Genomic DNA, 26,464 nt, shown 5'->3' on the forward strand with positions numbered 1-26,464 from the left:
GAAGGCCCTTGAGAGTCCCTTGGACTGCAAGGAGATCCAACCAGTCCATCCTAAAGGAGATCAGTCCTGGGTGTTCATTGGTAGGACTGATGCTAAAGCTGAAACTCTAATACTTTGGCCACCTGATGGGAAGAGCTGACTCATTTGAAAAGACCCTGATGCTGGGAAAGATTGAGGGCAGGAGGAGAATGGGATGACAGAGGTTGAGATGGTTGGATGGCATCACCAACTCAATGGACATGGGTTTGGGTGGACTCTGGGAGTTGGTGATAGACAGGGAGGCCTGGCGTGCTGCAGTTTATGGGGTCGCAAAGAGTCGGATATGACTGAGCAACTGAACTGAACTGAACTGAACTGAGACAGTTCTTGCATTCAGCAGTGATGTATTAAGTGAGGGTCTGTAACAATAAAATAAATGCTATTTTCACGATATTACAGACATTTTCTGTTTAATTAAGATGGTAATATAAGGGATAATATAAAATGTTAATATACATGTTGTTATATAATACTTAGGGGTTTCCTAGGTGGCACTAGTGGTAAAGAGCCCACCTGTTACTACAGGAGATGTAAGAGACATGGGTTTGGTCCCTGGCTCCAGAAGATCCCCTAGAGGAGGGCATGACTACCCACTCCAGTATTCTTGCTGGGAAAATTCCATGGACAGAGGAGCCTGGTGGGCTAGTGTCAATAAGGTCACACAGATTCAGACACAACTGAAGCGACTTAGCGTGCATGCACAGACAAGTAATACTTAAGCCTTTATATCAGTAACTTCTGGTAAAATATCACCTCTTCAATGGGGAGATGCTTGTCTCTTTTGAATATGCTATGCAAGTAACAGAAATGTGTGTGACAATTTTTAAAATAACTGAAATATAAAAGGTCCAGAGAATTGTAGGGAAATATATATATATATATATATTTTTTTTTTTTTTCTTTTCAGTTTGAAGCTTTTTGTGGTCATCTTGGGTTTCTACTTCTCTGTTTTTATTGGTACCGACATTATATGGAAACAATATCCTTCTACTCAAATAGGAAATTCATCTGCTCTGTGCTTTGTATTTGAAGTTATAATGCCCCGTGTCATCAGTTAATTGACTTCAAGGAAGTAGCTCTCTGAAGTATTGAACTTTCTGAAAGCAATCCAGTTTTCTTTTTTGTGCAGTTGCTTTTTATAAAGTCTTTTTTGTGTAAATACTATTGTCTTGTATAAATACTATTGTCTCTAAGTTTTATTGTTTTAAGGATACTTTATTAATTATCTACAGCTCTTCTCATAAATTGATTAAAAACATAACAGACTTTTGTCTTCCAGTCCCTTAGAGAAAATTTAATGCATGATGTTATTATCATTTTTTTGTCCCATCTTACGTCTCTGGGAAAGGGATAACAAATCAGATGTTTATAAAATTACTGTTGGAAAGAATTCCAACTTTTCAAATAACACATTTGCTTTTTCATTTGAAACAGTTATTCCGTATACATTGATAAAACGTCTCATTCATCCACAAACCTAACATCTATCTTCTTTTCAGGATGAAGGTCTGGCCCGCCAGTTGGTGGAGCTAGGCTACCGAGGTACTGGAGAGGTGGTGAAAAGAGAAGATTTTGAAGCAAGGAAGGCAGCTATAGAGATTGCAAGGTTGGCTGAAAGAACTCAGAAAAAGTAAGTGTCCATGTTCCAAACTGATTTTATATTACATCGTAGAGTCTGTGAAAAAAATCCAGTTTTGTTGGCATTGTGGTAATTTAGAAGCACTGGTTGGAACCGGTAGAACTTGGAATATTCTAAGCATGTGTTGTGCAGATCAGGGATTGGAGGAACTGTGATATGGTTGCAAGAAAGCCACAGGCAACTGTGAGCTACTAATTTAAAAAATATCGATACTGAAATATGGTCATCATACCAATAAAGTCCTATTAAAACACAATTCTATATAATTGGCTTTACACAAAAACTACGAGTGATTTTTGCCTTTGTACTTTTGAGGCCTGTTAATCTTTGGCTTCATTTACATTCTCACGTTTTTGTAAATACTGATTCACTGGATTCTGTTAGCGATCACTGGCTTTTGTTAATGTGACTCATACCTGGTTATATGAAATGTGAATTTAATAAAATACATTAAATGTATTAGGAAAGAGAGGTACATCTAAAGTGAATAAACAAGTAAGACAATTTGAAAAAGACTTGATAAGTAATTACCTATTTTCTTTTTAAAAGTTAACGCTTAAGTTGTAAATGCTGGAGAAGATAATTACTTCGAAATTGGTATATTATTCTTGCTGTTGTTTAGTCATTAAGTCATGCCTGACTCTTTCTGACCCTATAGACGTAACCTGCCAGGCTCCCCTGTCCATAGGATTTCCCTAACTATGGTTGATTCTTGTTGATGTTTGACAGAAAACAACAAAATTCTGTAAAGCAATTATCCTTAAAAAACAAATAAATTAAAAAAAAAAGAATACTGTATCTTCCCGACCCAGGCATTGAACCCATATCTCTTGCATTGGCAGGCGAAGTTTTACCACTGAGCCACCAGGGAAGCCCACATTATTCTTAGGTAACATTTAAAAAAATACCCAGTAATTACGAGTAGAAATCTCCCATGGATTTGCTATCAAAGTAACATTTGGTAGTGGACTGTGAATCCGTTCTGGAAATGTGCAGTTTTAATGGATCTTTCCATTGAAGTAGTGGTTCTTGTACTTCAGAACCATAGAATATTGGAATTTAATATGCTGACATTCAGTAATATATTAGTCTTCTATTGCTGTCATAACACACTGCCACAAACTGAGTGGCTGAACACTACACTAATGTATTTCTTCATCGTCCTATAGGTCAGAAATCAGAGTACAGTGGCTTGGATGGATTCTCTGCACTCTGTATCACAAAGTTGAAATCGTGGTGTTGGCTAGACTGAGTTCTTTTCTGGAGACTCTGAGAATGAATCTGCTTCCACACTCATTTGGGGCTTCTGTGATAGCTCAGTTGGTAAAGAATCCGCCTGCAGTGCAGGAGACCCCTGTTCGATTCCTGGGTCAGGAAGATCTGCTGGAGAAGGCTACCCACTCCAGTACTCTTGGGCTTCCCTTGTGGCTTAGCTGGTAAAGAATCCGCCTGCAATGTGGGAGACCTGGGTTCGATCCCTGGGTTGGGAAGACGCCCTGGAGAAGGGAAAGGCCACCCACATACGGGATGGGCCCCACATGTTTCCTCTTGCCCCATGTGGGAGTTCCTTTGTTCCCTTCTCTGCCCAGGTCCATTGTCGTGTTATTGGCAGCAGTGCCAGCAGAGTCTGGACACCAAACATGTCCTGTACCTATTATGCTGAGGATCACTTTGAAAATATGTGTGAACATCTGCCTGCCTGCCAACTGGTACCGACTTGAAAACACATGATTCTATGATGAGATTATCTTAGTTAGCTTCTCTAATGTGTGGGCAAGCAGCCCCATGCAGATCACAACCCTATTCTCCAGCAATCATAGAGCACTCATCAGCAGCAAGAGTATGTCACTTTCTTAGAATAGTTTCATGGATAAAAGTGGCCGGTTAAAGATATTGGGAGAGAGTATTTTGCTGGAAGAAAGCACAAGGTTGAAACAAATTCCTTAGTTGTTCGCTTCACAAATACTCATAGACAACTGTGCTGCCCTAGGTGTTATGCTAGGTACGGGGGCTGTTATAGAAGAGTTATTAGTCCCTGCCCTCCAGAAAACTGAGGGCTGGATAAAGAAAACACAGTGATGTTGCTGGTGGGAGTATACATTGGGAAATAGTTTGGTGGTTCTTCAAATAGTTACCATATGACCCAGTAATCCCACTCCTAAGTGTATATCCAAGGGAATTGAACACTTCAGTTCAGTTCAGTTGCTCAGTTGTGTCCGACTCTTTGCGACCCCATGAATTGCAGCACGCCAGGCCTCCCTGTCCATTACCAACTCCCGGAGTTCACTCAAACTCATGTCCATCGAGTCAGTGATGCCATCCAGCCATCTCATCCTCTGTCGTCCCCTTCTCCTCCTGCCCCCAATCCCTCCCAGCATCAGAGTCTTTTCCAATGAGTCAACTCTTCGCATGAGGTGGCCAAAGTACTGGAGTTTCAGCTTTAGCATCATTCCTTCCAAAGAAATCCCAGGGCTGATCTCCTTCAGAATGGACTGGTTTGATCTCCTTGCAGTCCAAGGGACTCACAAGAGTCCTTTCCAACACCACAGCTCAAAAGCATCAATTGAACACTTAGGTCCACTGAAAAACTTATACACCAATGTTCATAGCAGGATTATTCATAGCAGCCAGAAAAGGGCAGAAACTCCGGGACTTTCCTGGTGGTTTAGTGGTTAAAACTCTGAGCTTTCAGTGAAGGGGGTATGGGTTCAATCCCTGGTCAGGGAACTAAGATCTCACATGCTGCATGGCATGGACAAAAGAGGGAAAAAAGGGAAAAAAAAAGGGGAAGCAATCCAAATGTCCATCAACAGATGAATGGATAAAAAAATGTAATATACATAGATAACAATGGAATATTATTCAGTCTTAAAAAGGAGTGAAATATTCTTCTCTGCTATGACATGAATAAACTTTGAAAATATTAGATTTAGCAAAGGAGGCAGGTAAAAAAGTTTATAAATTATATAGTCCCATTTATGTAAAGTGTCCACAATTGGTAGATCCATAAGGACAAAAGTAGATTTGTGGTTGTCTTTGTCAAGATCTGGAAGGAAGAGTGAAAGAAGAATGATTGCCAGTGGGTATGGGGTGTTTTTCTGGGGTGATAGAATGTTCTGGAATTAGATATTGGTGATGGCTGTACAGCTTTGTAACTGTATTAAGAACCATTGAATTGTGGACCTTGGAAGTTTGAATATTGTGGTTTGTGAATTATATCTCAACTTAGGAAGGCAGTTACAACAGAAGGTAACATATGCTATCATAGGTCTCACAGCAACACCCTGAAGTAGTACTAAGTCAAGATTTGAATGTGAACAGGGAAGGCTCTTCTTAAGGCATGTCAGCTGAATTTACTTTTAAAGGGCAAGTAGGAGTCAATGAGGAAGACAAGGGTATGAAGATGGACACACATTCAGTTTGCCTCAATTCATGATAAACTTGCCTTCTTCACAAATCATCCTCTCTACCTCTTTGTCTTAATCTGTGCCTAGTCCCTTGCTAAGATGTCCCCCCACGTCCAACCCAAGTTGTACCAGCTAGAGGTCACTCATTTCCACATTAACTGGGTTGGTGGCAGTGGTGGTCGTGGGTGGGCTCTGCATTCTCCTAGCTCCCTCAGCCTTTGCTTCAAAGCCCTCTGTGCTTCATTATCACATAAACATCATCTCTCATCCCCCATCCACTGAGATTCATGCCAGCTGGGTAGCTGCAAGGCAGAGACTTTTTGTAAAGGTTGGAAAGAAAGGATGGGATTAGTTTAGCTGGTGTTTACTGAGGTAGCTCCCCTCATAAGTCCTGGAGAATCTCTATTTGTAGTGAGAAGTTCAGTTGATTTCCATGGGTGATAGAGAAAAAGATGTTGACTGTACACAGGTTGAATATTGGATTATTGGGGTCTAGTTAGTAGTTAATATCTGAGTAGTTATATCTCAGCCTGAACACTCTTCTGGATGACCTTGTAAGATTGTCAGTCTCTTAGCTTTGGGCTAGTTTATGTTTTTAGGAGATGAATTAGCTTTTCTTTAAACTGCTTCTGAGATAATGACCTTATTTTTACTGAAATGCAGAATCTGAAACACAGAGGGCATAAATAGTAGCCCTGGAGGAACTGCGAATTGTACTGCTTGGCTGTTGCCATCTTCTTGAGAGACTTTGTGATGCGCCTTTGGGAATTCCTGTAAAGGGAGCTTGACAGGCATCTCAGATGCCGAATATATAGGGATCCCTGTGATCTTTCTTGCTGAAATAGAGAGGATATCTGTGGTGATTTGGGCTTCCCAGGTGGCTCAGTGGTGAAGAATTCACCTTTCAATGCAGAAGATGCAGGAGACCTGGGTTCGATCCCTGGGTTGGGAAGATCCCTGGAGGAGGAAATGGCAACCCACTCCAGTATTCTTGCCTGGGAAATCCCACGGGTAGAGGATCCTGGTGGGCTACAGTCCATGGGGTTGCAAAGAGTCGGGCATGACTGAGCACACATGTATGCATAGTGATTTTGGAGAAGGCCCTATATTCTTTTATCCTCAAGTACATCGGGGACTAAATTTAAAAAGTTGGACAAGTCCCCAACCTTTCTTATTCCAACCAATTGTCAGCTTATCATCTGTCCACTATTTCTAAGTGGAGTATGCTTCCTCAATTTATTTTTAAAAATAGGAGTTGGATGTATCTATTAATTGATAGCATACTTTTCCTGAAGATGATGTTAGATACAAGGTCAAAATTTGTTTTATGATTCACTTTATGATCAAAAGGGAATACCACATGCTAGTGAATTAAATGAATTTCTGTAAGTTTAATGTTTTCTGCTAGTTAACATCTGATTTCTATAAAATGTTTCACCTTTTCACTTTGTTTCAAGTAGTTTATGCTTTTAAAGTCATTCTTGTGCATTTAATAGCGCTCAAGCAAGAAATCTAGAGTTGTGGCTTGTCTGAGATTAGCCTCTCCAGGAAGCAGACAGTGGGGGTCAGAAGAGAGAAGGTTTGCTGGGGAAGGTAACACCTGTGAAAGGGAAAGTGGGAAAGCAGGACTAAGCAGGGTCAGAATCTTCTTTTTTTTTTTTTAATGTTTATGTATTTATTTGGCTGTGCTGGGTCTTCATCGCCACATGTGGGATCTTCAGTCCTGGTTGCGGCACTCAGGATGTTTTTAGTTGTACCATACAAACTAGTGGCAACATGTGGGACTGAGTTCCTCGACCAGGCATCAAACCAAGGCCTCCGGCGCTGTGAGCGCAGAGTCCTAGCCACTGGACCACCCAGGAAGACCCAGGGTCAGACTCTTTTTTTTTTGGCCAGTAAACAACTTAGTCTTTTATTTGCCCAAGGCCAGCTGTTGCAGGCATTGAGGCCCCAAGACTTCCAGAAGGGATGGGGGAGGGGGTGAGCCATCCTGTCTCCCAGGTGCTGCCTGCCCCACCCGGCTTCCTGCAGGAGATGGGAGAGTAGATAGAGGGGACCCTTGCACCATCAAGTATATCCTCAATTTTGTGTGTGTCAGTCGCTCAGTCGTGTCTGTCTCCATGATGTCATGGACTGTAGCCCACCAGGTTCCTCTGTCTAAGGGATTCTCCAGGCAAGAGTACTGGAGGGTCAGACTTCTTGATACCAAAGTTACAAAGACTCTCCCAGCACCTCAGAAAGCTCCAGAGTAAAGGCTGTTTGTTAAAGTTTGGGTGAAGCATTCAGGCCCTTAGTACCACTTTTGTATTTAGTCATTGCCTGAGGGTTGCCCTCCAAGTGTGATCTCAGCTTGAAACTGAGGCAGATCCTGGAAGGGTTAACAGCTGGAGGCTGTCATTTCAGCATCTTCCCGCAGTCAGGCAGCGAGGCCTTTTTCCAAGGGGTATCTGAGTGCCATGTCCCCATGCCTGCTACGGATCACCCCATGTGACGTATGGATCCATTTTATACTTGCAGGGAGCAGCTCTTCCACAGCACCAAGGGCCTTTCTCCCAGAGAGGTCATTCACAAGAGGAGAGTTAGTGGGATGAGCTACAGTCCCCATCACTGGTGTTGGTTTGGGGGCCAGAGGTGGTTCTCATCATCTCATTCTTCTACTGTTCATCCTGTATCCTCTGTCTTCAGCTGTCACCTCTGTTAGTCTCAACCATAAGATGATGCAGGCCATGGTAATCCTACTGTGCTCATGTTGAAGTTGCTGAATTTCTCATCCTCATTTAAAATTCTGTTAGGAAGTACCAAGAGGTACTTGGGTGGGCCACTCAAGTTTGTCGCTTGTTACTCTTTACCCCCATTCTGTAACAGCAGTGCCATCTCTCTTGCCGATCAGCAAGAGTAACTCTTCACAAGACAACGTCTCTCCATCTTGTTTGCTGGGATGTGGGCACAAGAAACTTAAGAGTGCTCACATGGAAGTCAGAGTTTGTAGTTCAGTGACACACTTGCTGTTTTTCCTGGTAAGAGTATTCTCAAAGACGGCGCCCTATCCTAGAACAATATTGCTTCTGAGCTGGAGATTCAGCTGTGCGTCCTGTGGACTATTCCAAACAGTTTTAGGCTGACGACTTCTGATGGGGCACTAAGTGATTTGGCCAGAGGATCCCATGATTATGAGCTCTCTCCCACACCTTTTTTTTGGTTGTACAGTGGGTTTCCTGGTTGGGGTGCTGTGTTGTATTGGATTTCATGCCTGTGGATTAGGCATTTTGTAGGCACCCAGATAGTGGTGCCAGCTAAGGTCAGGTAGGCAGCAAAAAGCACATTCGTATCAGGAATAGGTAGGTGTTCCCATGGAAATAAATTTTTGTCCTTTCAGGGGACAACAACTGTCAACAAGAGTTCATTGTTCTCCTCGAGGACTAATGCCCTCCCAGAGACTCAACATTGGTCTCTTTTGCTGGAAAATTGGACCTGGAGAAGTAGAGTAGCTAGATCCGCCATAGTGAGTGGGAGTCTGCTGTTGGGTCCTTGATCTGTTGTGCTTTGTTGATGTGTCTATCATGCTGATGTTGAGAAGACTGCTGACAAGGCTGAGTGACATCAACTGGCTGAGCCCTTTTGTCTGTTTGGTTGTTTAGTGCATCATTTTTGACGGGTGTTATAAGAATCTTCACACTTGTACTCATTACCCTATATCCATCCATGTGACACCACCTCAGATATTCTTAGTTTCCACCTTTTTTCTTCCCAGTTTCCTGCCCAGCCACTTAGCCCATTCACCATTGCCTATGAGTCTTTGTTTCTCTTTATCCTTATGCCTATTTGTTTTCCCTTATCGTTCTACACAGAGATGTATAGGGATGATCAGGGACTTCTCTGGCAGCCCTGTGGTTGAGACTCCATGCTTCCACTGCAAGGGGTGTGGGTTTGATCCCTGCTTAAGGAACTAGGATCCCACATGCTGGGCAATCAAAAAACAAATAAACAACAAAAACAAAGTAGATGATCAGATGTGTCACTGAAAATTCTGCCTATTGGGAAAAGTTTTCTTTCTCACTGTAATTTACAGACATTCCTAGATTTTATGGCTTGAACTGGATTCTCCAGCAAAGGTTTGTTTAAATCCTGATCCCCAGTATCACCAATACCACAGCATGTGACCTTATTTGGGAATAAGATCATTGCAGATATGACCAGTTGTTGTTGTTCAGTCACTCTCTTGTGTCTGACTGTTTGTGACCCCATAGACTGCAGCATGCCAGGCCCCTCTGTCCTTCATTATCTCCCAGAGTTTGCTCAGATTCATGTACACTGAGTTGGTGATGCTATCTAACCATTTTATCCTCTGCCACCCCCTTCTCCTCTTGCCTTCAATCTTTCCCAGCATTTGGGTCTTTTCCAATGAGTTGGCTCTTCACATCAGGTGGCCAAAGTATTGGAATTTCAGTTTCAGTGTTAGTCCTTCTGATGAAAATTCAGGGTTGATTTCCTTTAGGATTGACTGGTTTGACCTCTTTGCTGTCCAAATGACTCTCAAGTCTTCTCCAGCACCACAATTCAAAAGCATTAATTCTTCAGCATTCAGCCTTCTTGATGGTCCAACTGTCACATCAGTGTGTTACTACTGGAAAAATTAAAGCTTTGACTCTATGGGCTTCCCTGATAGCTCAGTTGGTAAAGAATCTGTCTGCAATGGGGGAGAGCCTGGTTGATTCCTGGATTGGGAAGATCCGCTGGAGATGGGATAGGCTACCTGCTCTAGTATTCTTGGACTTCCCTTGTGACTCAGCTGGTAAAGAATCTGCCTGCGATGTGGGAGACCTGTGTTCGATCCCTGGGTTGAGAAGGTCCCCTGGAGAAGGGAAAGGTTACCCACTCCAGTATTCTGGCCTGGAGAATTCCATGGATTGTATTGTCCATGGGGTCACAAAGAGTTGGACACGACAGTGACTTTCACTTTCACTTTGAATATATGGACCTTTGTAGGCAAACTGATGTCTCTACTTTTTCATACACTGTCTAGGTTTGTCATAGTTTTCCTTCCAAGGAGGAAGCATCTTTTAATTTCATGGCTGGAGTCACTGTCCTCAGTGATTTTGGAGCCTAAGAAAATACAATTATAATCAGTTAACTTAAGATAAGTTTGTATTGAAATTGGGTGGGCCCCTAATCTAGTATGACTGGTGTCCTTATAAGAAGATGGCCATGTGAAGAATCTGCATGCAATGCAGGAGACCCCAGTTTGATTCCTGGGTTGGGAAGATTAGCTGGAGAATGGATAGGCTACCCACTCCAGTATTCTTGGGCTTCCTTCGTGGCTCAGCTGGTAAGGAATCTGCCTGCAGTGTGGGAGACCTGGGTTTGATGTCTGGGTTGAGAAGATCCCCTATAGAAGGGAAAAGCTACCCACTCCAGTATTCTGGCCTGGAGAGTTCCATGGAGTGTATAGTCCATGGGGTCAGAAAGAGTCGGACATGACTGAAAGACTTTCACTTCACTTTCATGTGAAGACAGATACCTAGGGAAAATGCCATGTGACAATTAAGGATTCAAGTGATTACAGACGAAGGAATGGCAAAGATTTCCAGCAAGCCACCAAAAGCTATGAAAAGCAAGAAAAGATTCCCTTAAAGTTTCCAGAGTAAGTATGACCCTGCTGATACATCTTGATGTTTGGATTTTAGCTTCTGAGCCTATAAAGGTGATCAATTTCTGTTGTTTTAAGCCACCCAATTTGCAATGCTTTGTTGTAGTAGCCCTAGGACGCTACTACACTGAGGAAGTCTTTATCTTGAAAAGCTTTGAAGTGGCAGATACCCACAGTTTTTAGGGTTTACTCTGTCTTTCGGAGTGCATGTGTCTTATAAAAGGTATGTGATGGCCGCCTCTTGTTCATTCTTTCAATCAGTGTGGTGTCACTGGTGGAATTAATCAATGTTATGTTCTGTGGAATGTCCAGTTGGCCCAGATTCCATTGTGAAAGGGGATAGTTACTGTAGCCCCGAGGCAAAACTGTGAATGAGTATTGTTGTTGTTTATTGTGAATTCATTGATTTTGACCCCATTTCCCAGTTGGCAGAGAAAAGGACTCACTCACCAAATCAATAGCTATATGCCATGTATCTGAAGTCATAATTTGTTCTAGCAACTCTCACAACAAATGCAATCAATACTATGACTTGAATGAGCTTGTGGTAGTCTACAGTCATTTTCCAGGATCCAGTGTGGGGATTGTGCCAGTTGCTAAGTGTGGCAATCTGAATTAGATGTTTGGATCAATGATCCCTGGGTAGATCAGTAAGCACAGTGGACCTGTTGTAAACTGACCCTTTCGTCAAATGGCCAGGACTCCATCTGTTATCTCCTCCCCACGTGCCTTCACTCTAATAGTGGGACCATGAAGATGCTTTGGATCTCCAGATACCAATCTCAGCTGTGACCCTGCACCCAGTAGTCTATCAGCTGTCTGGGTATTCTCCTTTCTTTAGTGTCTGTTAATCTAAGTAAATGGTTGAAGATCCCTTTGGCAAAGAACAGAGGGACTCATTGCAACAGATACTTGATATTGGGTTACAGGTCCATTCCTCTAGGACAGGGTAACTTCTTCAGTCAGCAGGTTCCTAGTCCAATACTGGATCAGGTATGGATATTGGGCAAGACGTCCTAACTTCCTACTGTGATGGCTTCCTTCAACCTCAAATAATCAGCTTTGATTTCTTATTGTGATACACATTGAGTAGTACCTTTGTTGACGGAGCATCTGTTTTGCCCCAAGGGATGACATGTTCAACACACCAATTGCATGATTTTCTCCATGTGAGGGTCCTAAGCGGCCACTCTGAGCTTATTGATCAAGTCCCTGGATTAAGCTCTTATCTGAGTCTGAGTCAGCAAATTATGATATTGATAAATGCTCAGTATTAACTAGCTTTATATTATAACATCACTGAGATTACATTCTCAATTTTTCCTCCTTTCCTCTTTCCTTCTCTCTGCCTCTCTTTCACTTTTTTTCCTTCCACCAGTCTTTCCCTCCCTCCCTTTCTCTCCAACAAGCAAGTGATTATAGAGGGTGCTGATCTTTTTAGGAATGTCATGTCTATCTATACATGTCAGCCTATCAGCAAATGTATCCATATTATTATACTTTCAGTTCAGTTCAGTTCGGTCACTCAGTCATGTCTGGCTCTTTGTGACCCCATGAACTGCAGCACACCAGGCCTCCCTGTCCACTGCCAACTCCCGGAGTTTACTCAAACTCATGTCCATCAAGTTGGTGATGCCATCCAACCATCTCATCTTTTGTCAGCCCCTTCTCCTCCTGCCTTCAATCTTTCCCAGCATCAGGGTCTTTTCAAATGAGTCAGTTCTTCTCATCAGGTGGCCAAAGTATTGGAGTTTCAGATTCAGCATCAGTCCTTCCAATGAACACTCAGGACTGATCTCCTTTAAGATGGACTGGTTGGATCTCCTTGCAATAGTCCCTTTATAGGCAAATTCAAGGATGTCTTCTCAGATTCACCTTACTTGCTTGACTTCTTCTGATGCCTTTAATAGCAATTTGGAATTATCCATTTCTTCAAATATTTCCTACCTTTGACTTTTATTACCTTTAACCTTCCGTTTTCTTCTGTGTTTGCTATTGTCTACTAGCTTTGCTGTATCTTCTCCTTTCTCACTAACTTGGATCTCTCCCAAAGGACAGTTCTTCTTCTTCTTCTTTTTTTTTTCACTCTTTATATTCCACTGTTTTCATATCTCAAACACTTAACGTTTCCAGTTTCCTAAACCAGATCTCCAGTCCTGACATCTTTCCTGGGCTTTTAGTTCCATGTTTGTTTTTTAAATAACTGTGTTGTTAAACCAATACCAAAATACCAAAAAGTCTTACTGTTGTTCCTTTATAGAGATCCACTCCCCATACAAAGATTCCTTTTTAAGTGCTGGTAATACCGTTTTAGAAAACTATAAGCATTATATTTTACAATATCTTCAAAAGACTATTTGTGAGCAATTCTAAAAGACAATTGACACTGGATTTCTGTTGAGTCCTTTGTTCAGATTTGTTCCTACCTTCATATATTTTTCACTCTTATTACATCTTGCTAATCCAATTTTTCTTCAGATTGACTTAGTTTATTACAATATCACATGATTGCTCAATCTCAGCTTTATCATCTAATACTATGCTGCCCAATCATATGTCTGTGGAACAGCCTTCAAAACATTTTCTTTCCTCCCATCCCTTCCTCTTTCCATTCTTTCTTCTTTCTAGCTTGTGCTCATGCTCAGTCGCTCAGTCATGTCTGACTTTTGTGAGCCTATGGACTGTAGCTCTCCAGGCTTCTCTGTCATGGGATTTCCCAGGCAAGAATACAGAATGGGTTGCCATTTCCTCCAACATGGGAATCTTCCTGACCCAGGGATCAAACCCACAGCTCCTGCATCTCTGCATTGGAGGTGAGTTCTTTATCACTGAGCCACCTTGGAAGCCCCCTCTTTCTATCTTCAACATTTGAATTTTCATCCCTACAAAAGGATATTAGGTGGCTTGCAAGAGAAATAGGAATATCTCATAGCAACAAGACTTTGAAAGGTAGAAGATAAAGTAAAGGTGGAAGAAATGCAATGAAGCTGAGGTTGTATGCCAAATTTGGGAAGGTAATTCAAAGAGGAAAATATTTACATTACATAATTCATATGTCCACTTGGAACAACAAAACTATTGATAAGAAGTGTAGATATTACTGGTTCTAGGAGCTATAGGGGGAGAAAAATTTTCCTCGACCATCTTAGAGTCCCTGAATGGGTTTGAAAATTAAACTGGCAAGCACATTAACAGGAGAAAAGGATACAAATGTATTTAATATAAGGAGCCTTCAAGAGGAAATAAAAACCTAAAGAAACAGACCTAAGTAGTTTGTACTAGGTTTGATGAAGAGTGGACAGTTGTCAAGGAATATGATCGGTTAAGGAGCATGAGATAATTACAGTAAACTGGAGAAACTTCGCAAGGCTTGTTTGTTAGGATTCTTTTTGGCACTTCTTTGTCCTCAGAGATGCAGGGATTTTTCAGTACCCACAAATCAATCAGTATGATATACCACATTAACAAATTAAAGAGCAGAAACCACATGATCATCTCAGTAGATACAGAAAAAACTTTTGACAAAATTCAACATCCATTATGGTAAACTCTCCAGAAACAACACTGTAAGTTAAGTATATTTCAGTAAAACTTAAAAAAACTACCAAGGTATTTGTTTCAGAAAGCAAAACTATGTCATGCCTAAGTCTCTTTCATTTAAGGATGTCAGAAACACAGTTTAGTTGATTTTGCTCTTCTTTCCATTCCATGCTGTTTCCTAGGGTAGGTATATAAGGAGAAAGAGGAATGTGATTGGAAATGAAGGATAAAGTAGGAAAACATTAAATTTTTTTTCATTAGAGAGGAGCCTAGCAAGGACTCATGGAAAATAAGTAAACAAAGCAATAGATATTTTCCACAGTGCTATATACATTGCTCTCGTCTTTCAGCATATTTGATTAACTAATTTGCTTAGCTGACAAATTATTTTTCTTATTGGTTTTAATTTTTATTTGATGGGAAAATTCCTTTTAACCATCAAAGAGAAGGATGGTTTGATCTAGGAGAAGGATGGCAGAACCCCATTACAAGGGTCCTTTGATCTACTTAGAGATGTTCATTTCTAGTAATCAGTGCATAATAAGAAGGGGTGTTAGAAGAAGGATAAACAGGGTTTTTCCAGTTTGTTATGGAGTCAGTTCATTACATCATAAACACCCCTGTTTGCCTCAAACACATTTTCAAGGGTAATTGTAAACATCCATTGAGAAAATAAAATATGTTTATATATATATATACACAAATATATACATAAACATTTCATGCCTAATATTCAGATAATTTAAAAATTTTATACTGTGAATTTTATTAGCAACAGTATTCATTTTATAGATGAGTAATAAGCATTAAGTTCTTTCAAGTGCATAGAATCTTGCTAGTAGAATTATTCTAATCAAGATGATTAAAAGTGATCTTTTAAAATTCAAATGTTGAAACAATTTCCAGATGTGAACTGATTTCTTGACTTGACACAACTTATACATTCTAAAAAAAGACAAATTTTCTTTTCAACCAGAGGGGTTTTTGTCTGTTTTTGCCATAACATTAAATGATTATATGTCACATCCTTGAAACAAATTATTGTAAAACTACTAGATTTTAACACTAAAATTTAATTTCTGTAACTGTTAGGTTAATATTATGACTTTAAAATTTTGTACTTGATTTAGTTTATATATTCTCTTTTTATTTACATCTATATGTGATTGCAGCCATGAAATTAAAAGCTTACTCCTTGGAAGGAAAGTTATGACCAACCTAGATAGCATATTCAAAAGCAGGGCATTACTTTGCCAACAAAGGTTTGTCTAGTCAAGGCTATGGTTTTTCCAGTAGTCATGTGTGGATGTGAGAGTTGGACTGTGAAAAAAGCTGAGCACCAATGAATTGATGCTTTTGAACTGTGGTGTTGGAGAAGACTCTTGAGAGTCCCTTGGACTGCAAGGAGATCCAACCAGTCCATTCTAAAGGAGATCAGTCCTGGGTGTTCTTTGGAAGGAATGATGCTAAAGCTGAAACTCCAGTACTTTGGCCACCTCATGCGAAGAGTTGATTCATTGGAAAAGACTCTGATGCTGGGAGGGATTGGGGGCAGGAGGAGAAGGGGACGACAGAGGATGAGATGGCTGGATGGCATCACTGACTCGATGGACATGAGTTTGAGTGAACTCCAGGAGTTGGTGATGGACAGGGAGGCCTGGCGTGCTGGAGTTCATGGGGTCGCAAAGAGTGGGACACGATTGAGAAACTGAACTGAACTGAACTGTAGATGTATCCGTATATCATAGATCAATGATGTATACATATATGGGCTTCCCAATTGGCACTAGTGGTAACCCACCTGTCAATGCAGGAGACATAAGAGACATAGGTTTGATCCCTGGCTCGGGAAGATCCCATGGAGGAGGGCATGGCAACCCATTCCAGTATTTCTCCCATGGACAGAGGAGCCTGGCAGGCTGCAGTCTGTAGGGCTGCACAGAATTGGACACAACTGAGGTGAGTTAGCACGTGTGCGCACACGCATGTGCACATGCACGTGTGCCCCCACACACACACATATGTATTTAGAAACAAACTTTCATGGCAGTGAATCGTTTGCCAGTACAGTGATCTGTGTATATTTTGTGTATAACACAATAATTAGTCGTATTTTAAGTATCATTTGCTAATATCTGCCAAGCACTGTAGAGCATTTTATGTGTTTTAACTTAGTTAATGTTCACAACTGTTTTCGTGGATATAAGTATAATTACCTCCATTTTACAGTGGAAAAACTCAGTACATAGAGTTTACAAACAAGTTTAAACAGCCCTTAAGAGGCAGATGTGGGGGAAAGCTCAAGCAGCCTGGTGTTGGAACCTGGATTCTTACACTCTGGATTCTACACTCTCTTACCTCATATAATGAAATGTGTCATTAAATGCCATATCCTCAGAACAGAGCGCCTTCCTCATACGTTGTTCTCTGTATTCTCAATCTGTATGTGTTATGACTGAGGTAATATTAGAGTGAAATCATAAGCACCAGTACTACTTGATAATATTGAATTGGGAAAGGAAGTCACGAAATGCAGGTTTATCTTTATCAGAATCCAAGTAACTTGTCTCATTCACTTTAAGTAACACATTGGGCAATAGAGCTTTTTGATGACTAAACCTTCATGTCCTTAATATGTTTACTTTAACACAATATTAAGTCAGTTCTGAAAAGGTGCAGGTGTGTTTGGGTAGCTTTTCTCTCTAAGTAGTGAATTTGTAACATTAGCAATAATGTTTTTGCACCTGGATTTGGATGGCGATAACAGACTTTCTCAGCCTAAGAATAAATTTGGACTCCTTTAAAATTTTTTTCCTCCTCTGATTTAAAAATATTCTAAACCTAAATAATTTTGGAAAACTCCACAGCAATAAATAAAATTTGTTTACTTAGGTGCAACAAAATATTTCCTTGTAACAGGGATTGTTTCTACTTGTAATAAGTTTATAATCTTTAAGCAAAAGGGGCTAGATTCAAGGCCGTCATTTGTTTGTGGAGTCCGAGGCTGTTATGCACAGGCTTAAAATGATCCTGCTCTTGTGAATCCTTTTCCTCTTTTACTTCAATATTAACTGGTAGTTCTGATTTGTTTCTTTTGTGAACATGAAGCTTGTTCCTTATGTAGAGTCTGCACTGGCCTTCTTTTTGTTTGGAAAACTCTTCTGCCTAATTGATCATTATGTTGTTGGTTTCCTTTTGTCGTTCAGATCACAGTCCCTATCTCCATATCTCCATAGAGGCACCCCAGACTTTAGCCATGCAGTCGCTCACTTCAGCACTGCTGTTTTATTCTTCTCTGAGGTCAGAAACTTCATAGGTTTTGTTTGTGTTGATTGATAAAATGCAGTTTTTCTTTCTTTTTTTTTGTGCATTTCTTTTTCTTGGGGATGGTCTTGATCACTGCCTCCTGTACAATGTCATGAACCTCCATCCATAGTTCATCAGGCACTCTATCTATCAGATCTAGGCCCTTAAATATATTTCTCACTTCCCCTGTATAATCATAAGGGATTTGATTTAGGTCATACCTGAATGGTCTAGTGGTTTTCCCCACTCTCTTCAATTTAAGTCTGAATTTTGCAATAAGGAGCTCATGATCTGAGCCACAGTCAGCTCCCGGTTTTGTTTTTGCTGACTGTATAGAGCTTCTCCATCTTTGGCTGCAAAGAATATAATCTGTTTATAATAGCCAGGACATGGAAGCAACCTAGATGTCCATGAGCAGATGAATGGATAAGAAAGCTGTGGTACATATACACAATGGAGTATTACTCAGCCTTTAAAAAGAATATATTTGAATCAGTTCTAATGTGGTGGATGAAAATGGAGCCGATTATACAGAGTGAAGTAAGTCAGAAAGAAAAACACCAATACAGTATACTAAGGCATATATATGGAATTTAGACAGATGGTAATGATGACCCTATATGTGAGACAGCAAAGGAGACACAGATGTAAAGAACAGAGTTTTGGACTCTGTGGAGGGGGGTGATTTGGGAGAATGGCAGTGAAACATGTATAATATCATATGGGAAATGAATCGCCAGTCCAGGTTCAATGCAGGATACAGGATGCTTGGGGCTGGTGCGCTGGGATGACCCAGAGGGATGATATGGGGAGGGAGGTGGGAGGGGGGTTCAGGAGTGGGAACACGTGTATACCTGTGGTGGATTCATGTTGATGCATGGCAAAACCAATACAATATTGTAAAGTAATTAGCCTCCAATTAAAATAAAATAAAAAAAAACGAATATAATCAGTCTGATTCTGGTGTTGGCCATCTGGTATGTCCATGTGTAGAGTCTTCTCTTGTGTTGTTGAAAGAGGGTGTTTGCTATGACCAGTGTGTTCTCTTGGCAAAACTCTATTAGCCTTTGCCCTGCTTCATTCTGATTCGAACTCCAAGGCCAAATTTGCCTGTTACTCTAGGTGTTTCTTGACTTCCTACTTTTGCATTCCCTATAATGAAAAGGATATCTTTTTTGGATGTTAGTTCAAAAAGGTCTTGTAGGTCTTCAAAAACTGTTCAAGTTCAGCTTCTTCAGCATTACTGGTCGGGGCATAGACTTGGATTACCGTGATATTGAATGGTTTGCCTTGGAAATCAACAGAAATCATTCTGTTGTTTTTGAGATTGCATCCTAGTACTGCGTTTTGGACTCTTGTTGACCATGATGGCTACTCATTTCTTCCAAGGGATTCCTGCCTACAGTAGTAGATACAATGGTCATCTGAGTTAAATTCACCCATTCCAGTCTATCTTAGTTTGCTGATTCCTAGAATGTCAAAGTTCACGCTTTGATCACTTCCAATTTGCTTTGATTCATGGACCTAACATTCCAGGTTCCTATGCAGTATTGCTCTTTATAGCACCAGACCTTGCTTCTATCACCAGTCCCATCCACAACTGGGTGTTGTTTTTGCTTTGGCTCCATCCCTTCATTCTTTCTGGAGTTATTTTTCCACTGATCTCCAGTAGCATATTGGGCACCTACTGACCTGGGGAGTTTCTCTTTCAGTATCCCATCATTTTGCCTTTTCATACTGTTCATGGGGTTCTCAAGGCAAGAATACTGAAGTGGTTTGCCATTCCCTTCTCCAGTGGACCACATTATCTCAGACCTCTACACCATGACCCCTCCATTTTCCGTGCCCCCATATGGCATGGCCTAGTTTCATTGAATTAGACAAGGCTGTGGTCCCTGTGATCAGATTGGGTAGTTGTCTGTGATTGTGATTTCAGTGTGTCTGCCCTCTGATGCCCTCTCTCAGTGCCTACTGCCTTACTTGGGTGTCTCTTACCTTGGACGTGGGGTACCTCTTCATGGTTGCTCCAGCAAAGCGCAGCTGGGGCTCCTGACCTTGGACATGGGGTAGCTGCTCCCCGCCCCTGCGCCGCCCAGCCGCTGCCCCTCCACTGCCCAGCTGCCGTCCCTGCACCGCTGGATGCAAAAAATGCAAAAAAGCAAAATGGCTGTCTGGGGAGGCCTTACAAATAGCTGTGAAAAGAAGAGAAGTGAAAAGCAAAGGAGAAAAGGAAAGATATACCCATTTGAATGCAGAGTTCCAAAGAATAGCAAGGAGAGATAAGAAAGCCTTCCTCAGCGATCAATGCAAAGAAATAGAGGAAAACAATAGAATGGGAAAGACTAGACATCTCTTCAAGAAAATTAGAGACACCAAGGGAACATTTCATGCAAAGATGGGCTCAATAAAGGACAGAAATGGTATGGACATAACAGAAGCAGAAGATATTAAGAAGAGGTGGCAAGAATACACAGAGCTGTACAAAAAAGATCTTCATGACCCAGATAATCATGATGGTGTGATCACTCACCTAGAGCCAGACATCCTGGAATGTGAAGTCAAGTGGGCCTTAGGAAGCATCACTACGAACAAAGCTAGTGGAGGTGATGGAATTCCAGTTGAGCTATTTCAAATCCTAAAAGATGATGCTGTGAAAGTGTTGCACTCAATGTGTCAGCAAATTTGGAAAACTCAGCAGTGGCCACAGGACTGGAAAAGATCAGTTTTCATTCCAATCCCAAAGAAAGGCAATGCCAAAGAATGCTCAAACTACCACACAATTGCACTCATCTCACACGCTAGTAATGTAATGCTCAAAATTCTCCAAGCCAGGCTTTAGCAATACGTGATCTGTGAACTTCCTGATGTTCAAGCTGGTTTTAGAAAAGGCAGAGGAACCAGAGATCAAATTGCCAACATCCACTGGATCATGGAAAAACAAGAGAGTTCCAGAAAAACATCTATTTCTGCATTATTGACTATGCCAAAGCCTTTGTCTATGTGATCACTACAAACTGGAAAATTCTTCAGCAGATGGGAGTACCAAACCACTTGATATGTCTCTTGAGAAACTTGTATGCAGGCCAGGAAGCAACAGTTAGAACTGGACATGGAACAACAGACTGGTTCCAGATAGGAAAAGGAGTATGTTAAGGATGTATGAAAGTGAACGGTGAAAGTGGAGTCGCTCAGTTGGGTCCAACTCTTCACGACCCCATGGACTGCAGCCTATCTGGCTCCTCTGTCCATGGGATTTTCCAGGCAAGAGTACTGGAGTGGGATGCCATTGCCTTCTCCAGTGTTCTTGCCTGGAGAATCCCAGGGACGGGGGAGCCTAGTGGGCTGCCGTCTATGGGGTTGCACAGAGTCGGACACGACTGAAGTGACTTAGCAGCAGCAGCAGCAGCAGCAGCAAGGATGTATATTGTCCCCCTGCTTATTTAACTTATATGCCAAGTACATCATGAGAAATGCTGGGCTGGAATCAAGATTGCCAGGAGAAATATCAATAACCTCAGATATTCAGATGACACCACACTTATGGCAGAAAGAAAGGAAGAACTAAGAGCCTCTTGATGAAAGTGAAAGAGGAGAGTGAAAAAGTTGGCTTAAAGCTCAACATTCAGAAAACGAAGATCATGGCATCTGGTCCCATCACTTCATGGGAAATAGATGGAGAAACAGTGGAAACAGTGGCTGACTTTATTTTTTGGGACTCCAAATCATTGCAGATGGTGATTGCAGCAATGAAATTAAAAGATGCTTACTCCTTGGAAGGAAAGTCATGACCAACCTAGACAGCATATTAAAAAGCAGAGACATTGCTTGCCAACAAAGTGGTCATGTATGTATGTGAGAGTTGGACTATAAAGAAAGCTGAGCTGTGAAGAATTGATGCTTTTGAACTGTGGTGTTGGAGAAGACTCTTGAGAGTCCCTTGGACAGCAAGGAGATCCAACCAGTCCATCCTAAAGGAGATCAGTCCTGGGTGTTCATTGGTAGGACTGATGTGAAGCTGAAACTGCAATACTTTGGCCACCTGATGTGAAGAGCTGACTCATTTGAAAAGACCCTGATGAGGGGAAAGATTGAGGGCAGGAGGAGAATGGGATGACAGAGGTTGAGATGGTTGGATGGCATCACCGATTCAGTGGACATGAGTTTGGGTAAACTCCTGGAATTGGTGATAGACAGGGAGGCCTGGCATGCTGCGGTTCATGGGGTTACAAAGAGTTGGATACGACTGAGTGACTGAACTGAACTGAACTGATATGCAGTATTTTTTCCTCAGCCACATGTAAGTTCTGTATGAGCAAGTGTCTTTCTTTTGCTCACTACTGTCTCACCAAAGTCAACTATAGTCCTGATGAAGAGCAGATTCTCAGCTACTAGTTGAATTACATGACTTTGTGATTCAGGAGTTGAGAGCGCCCGGTGCTGGATGTGTTTTGGATAAGGTAACAGTAAAATGGGCTTCGCAGGTGGTTCAGTGGTCAAGAACCCACGTGCAGTGCAGGAGACATGGATTCAATCCCTGGGTCAGGAAGATCTCCTGGAGAAGGAAACAGCAATCCCCTCCAGTATTCTTACCTGGAAAATCCCATGGACAGAGGAGTCTGGTGGGCTACAGTCCATGGGGTCGCAAAAGAGTCAGACGTGATTCAGAGACTAAACAATAGTAAAATGGCTTGTCATCCAATCTGTAACACTAATGTTTGTCTAGTATGGACAGTCAAGTCCTAGATATGACACCCAGAGCTTTGCAACATAGTTCAGCAACTTAACCCATGTACTTGAACCCACATTGTTAAAAAAAATTCCCATCACAAAACCTATACCTACATACATCTTTTAAAACTTTACTTCTCTGTGAAACTATGTACTTGGGCAAATTGCTTCTAAGTTAGATTGCAAGTCAGTGGCAATAAATAACAAGTCAATTGTCAAGTAGCAACTATATATATATAACATATATAGTATATAAATATACATAATATAAAATTTATATCTGTTGTATAAATACACATTACATAAAATTTTCCATCTTAACCATTTTAAAGTGTACGGTTCAGTAAAGTATATTCACATTATTGTACAACCAATCTTCAGAACTTTTTGGTCTTGCAGAACTGCAGCTATATACTTGTCAAACAAAATTCACTCTTTCTCCCCCTCCCCCAGTCTTGGCAACCACCATTTTACTTTCTGTCCCTGTGAATTTGACTACTCTAAGATATCTTATATAAATGGAATCATACAATATTGTCTATTTTATGACGTCTTGTTTCATTTAACATAATGTCCTCCAGGGTTCATTCACATTGTAGCATGTCTCAGAATTTCCTTTGTGACTTCCTGAAGAGTATATTATCATTATTTTTTAAGTACTTTTCCAACTCTTGAAAAAGTATTAATTATATCCTGGATATAGTTATTTAGCCTTGACAGTAATTATTAATATCAACTCATATGCTTTTTTAATTAGTTGATCAAAAACTACAGAATTATGAGTGATATTTTTATTGTACCTACCCATCAGGATATGCCGTGTCCTTTTTTTTTTAATAGGTAAGAAGTGGATTTATTTAGAGAAACATACTCCACAGACAGAGTGTGGGCCATCTCAGAAGGTGAGAGTGGTGCAGAAATATGGCACAGTTAGTTTTTTATGGACTAATTTCGTAGGCTAATAAATGGGAGGATTATGCCAACTGTTGTGTGGAAGGGGCAGAGATTTCCATGGATTGGGTCCCTGCCCACTTTTTGGTCTTTGATGGTCAGCCTCAGAACTGTCATGGCACCTTTGAGTGTGTCGTTTAGTTTGCTGATGTGTTGTTCTTGTTCAATCATTAAGTCCCGTCTGACTGCAGCACTCCAAGCTTCTCTGACCTTCACTGTCTGCTGGAGTTTGCTTAAACTCATGTCCATTGAGTCAGTGATGCCACCAACCATCTCGTTCTTTGTTGCCCCTTTCTCCTTTGCCTTCAGTCTTTCCCATTATTGGGGTCTTTTCCAATGAGTTGGTTCTTTGCATCATGTGGCCAAAGTGTTGGAACTGCAGCTTCAGCATCAGTCCTTCTAGTGAATAATCAGTATTTATTTCCTTTAGGATTGACTGGTTTGATCTTCTCACTGTCCAAGGGCCTCTCAAGAGTCTATTCCAGCAATGCAGTTCGAAAGCATCGATTGTTTTGTGCTCTGCTTTCTTTATGGTCCAACTCTCATATTCATACATGACTATTGAAAAAACCATAGCTTTGACTATATGCACCTTTGTTGGCAAAGTGATGTCTCTGCTTTTTAATATGCTGTCTAGTTTTGTCATAGCTTTTCTTCTAAGGAGCAAGTGTCTTTTAATTTCATGGCTTCAGTCACCATCTGTAGTGATTTTCGAAAATAAAATCTGTCACTGTTTCTATTGTTTCCCCATCTATTTGCCATGAAGTGATGGGACCAGATGCCATGATCTTAGTTTTTTGAATGTTGAGTTTTAAGCCAGCTTTTTCACTCTTCTCTTTCACCTTCATCAAGAGGCTCTTCAGTTCCTCTTAGATTTCTGCCATTAGAGTGGTATTATCTGCATATCTGAGCTTGCTGATATTCTCCTGGAAATTTCTCCAGCTTGTGATTCATCCAGCCCAATGTTGCACATGATGTACTCTGCATATAAGTTAAATAAGCAGGGTGACAGTATAAAGCCTTAACATACTGCTTTCTCAGTTTTGAACCAGGCCATTGTTCCACATCCAGTTCTAACTATTGCTTCTTGGCCTGTATACAGGTTTATCAGGAGGCAGGTAATGTGGTCTGGTATTCCCATCTCTAAGAATTTTCCACAGTTTGTTGTGATCTACACAACAAACTGATGTGTTGTGATGAGTGTATACTGAAATTCAAGGTCGAGTGGAAGTCAGCTCATCTGACATCTTGGACCCATTTGGTTCCAATCAGTTTATGTTATGTTCCCGCCCTATGTCATTCTTTCAAAGGCTGTGCCCTATCCCCTTCCCTTTTCATTCCTCCCTCAGAGATTTCACTTCCGTATTCTTATGGGAACCAGAGAGAGAATACATCGTGTTTTAACTGAAAAGTAAAAATGGTTAAATCACACCCAGGACCCAAGAGGAATAATTTTAGAGAGATGCAGGGATGTCAGTATATTCAGCAGTCAGCTTATTTAGTGGATCTTGTACCTTTGATCCCAAAATGTCAGAAGCATGGGTCCTGGGTGCATTCTTCTGGCTGAGGCAGGGATCTAATGGAGAGAGACAGGCAGGCTTGAAACCAGCAGACTATCATTTCTGTACTATCCTATTCACTAAAATGAGTCACGAGGTCATTCCGGATTCAAGAGATGGAGAAAAAGACTCTGCCTCTTATTGGAAGAAGGTGCGAAATTATATTGCAAAGGGCATAGATGTAGGGAGAGGCATGAAGTATTGAGCCCATTTTTGTAATAATTTGAGCCATTTTTATATTCACAACTTAGCCTACACCCTGAATTCTTCATTCACTATCCTGCTCTCCTTTTAATATAGTTTTATATGTGTGTTGCTAAAAAGTAGAGTTTTCATTTTAATTGTTTTGACTTTATAAAAGATGCTATTGCTAAATGTTTGCTTTGGGGATTTACTTTTTCACATAGTATCTTATTACTAAGAATAATTCATATTGTTGTGTGTTGCTATATTTTGTTTCTTTTTTCTCTTCTGTATAACATTCTATTGATGGTATCAGCACTGAGTCTTAAACATCCTTGTTGATAGGGGTTTGGGTTACTTATGGGTCTTGCTATTGTGAACAGAGCTGCTATGAAAGTGTCTCCTAATGGATCTTTCTCCTGAGCAATATGCCATTTACTGGAATGTATCTGTTATAGAGTATGTGAATGTTTAATTTTATTTCCAAGGTGATTGAACCAATTTGCCTGCTGCCACCAATTAATAGTGTATCTTTTGGCTCTCCATCCCATCCAATCCCATCCTTGTATGGTCAGAATTTATTTTTGTCATTCGAATATTTTAAAAATGACTTCTCATTGTAGTTTTGATTTGTGCTCCCTAATCACTAAAGAAATTGAATCAAAAGTGCCTTTGTATGTTTATTGGCCATATAGGTTTCTCTTCTGTGCTTTTCTTATTTTCTTGTAGGAATATTTTATTTGTACCTGCTTCAGCTTTATATAATTCCAGTAGCTTCTTCTAGTTTGCAGTTTGTCTTCTTTAGTTTAAGGTGTCTTTTGATAGAATCTGAAATTAACTTTGATGTGAGGTTATGAAGGGTCATAGGGTGGGTCATACATTTGCATTGTTATACATAGAACAGAGATGCATATTGTCCTCTCTTCCATACATTCCTTAGATTGTGTTCTGCTATTTGAGGGAATGGTTAAGAATGACAAATACCCATAAGAGGCTCTGAAATTATGGGACTAACTGGGAAGAAAATTCCCTATTAAAAAAAATAATTTTTAAAATGAAAGCATAGTCTTTCTTCTATTTTTTTCTTCAAATCATTGTAACATTTTTCTTTTCACATCTTTCAGTTTTCGCATTCCTAAGCAATAAAATGGACTTTCCTGGTTGCTCAGATGGTAAAGAATCCACTTGCAATTCAGGAGACCTGGGTTCAATCCCTGGGTTGGGAAGATCCCCTGGAGAAGGGAATGGCTACCCGCTCCAGTATTTTTGCCTTGAGTGGACAGAGGAGCCTGGTGGGCTATAGTCCATTTGGTTGCTGAGTCAGATACAACTGAGTGACTAACCACACATATAAGCAATGAAGTGATCAAGTGATGGTTTAAAACATAAACAACTGATAAATATATGTGTTATGGAACTATTCTAGCTTAACATGTTTGTGATGGGAGAATTTGTACATAGTTTG

At 40.8% G+C, this 26,464-nt stretch overlaps 1 protein-coding gene across 3 annotated transcripts in view; it reads left to right on the forward strand.

Moving 5' to 3' along the window:
- The window catches only part of CFAP299 (cilia and flagella associated protein 299), a 731,227-nt gene that overhangs the window by 14,361 nt on the left and 690,402 nt on the right, over positions 1-26,464 (forward strand). For all 3 annotated transcript variants that reach the window (XM_024993415.2, XM_005208154.5, NM_001076389.2), the window contains exon 2: positions 1,539-1,669. In XM_024993415.2, coding sequence (XP_024849183.1) covers positions 1,539-1,669 — 131 coding nt within the window. The remainder of the gene's footprint in view (positions 1-1,538; positions 1,670-26,464) is intronic.

This window comes from Bos taurus, chromosome 6 (genome assembly GCF_002263795.3).
Source record: "Bos taurus isolate L1 Dominette 01449 registration number 42190680 breed Hereford chromosome 6, ARS-UCD2.0, whole genome shotgun sequence".
Lineage (NCBI taxonomy): Eukaryota > Metazoa > Chordata > Mammalia > Artiodactyla > Bovidae > Bos > Bos taurus.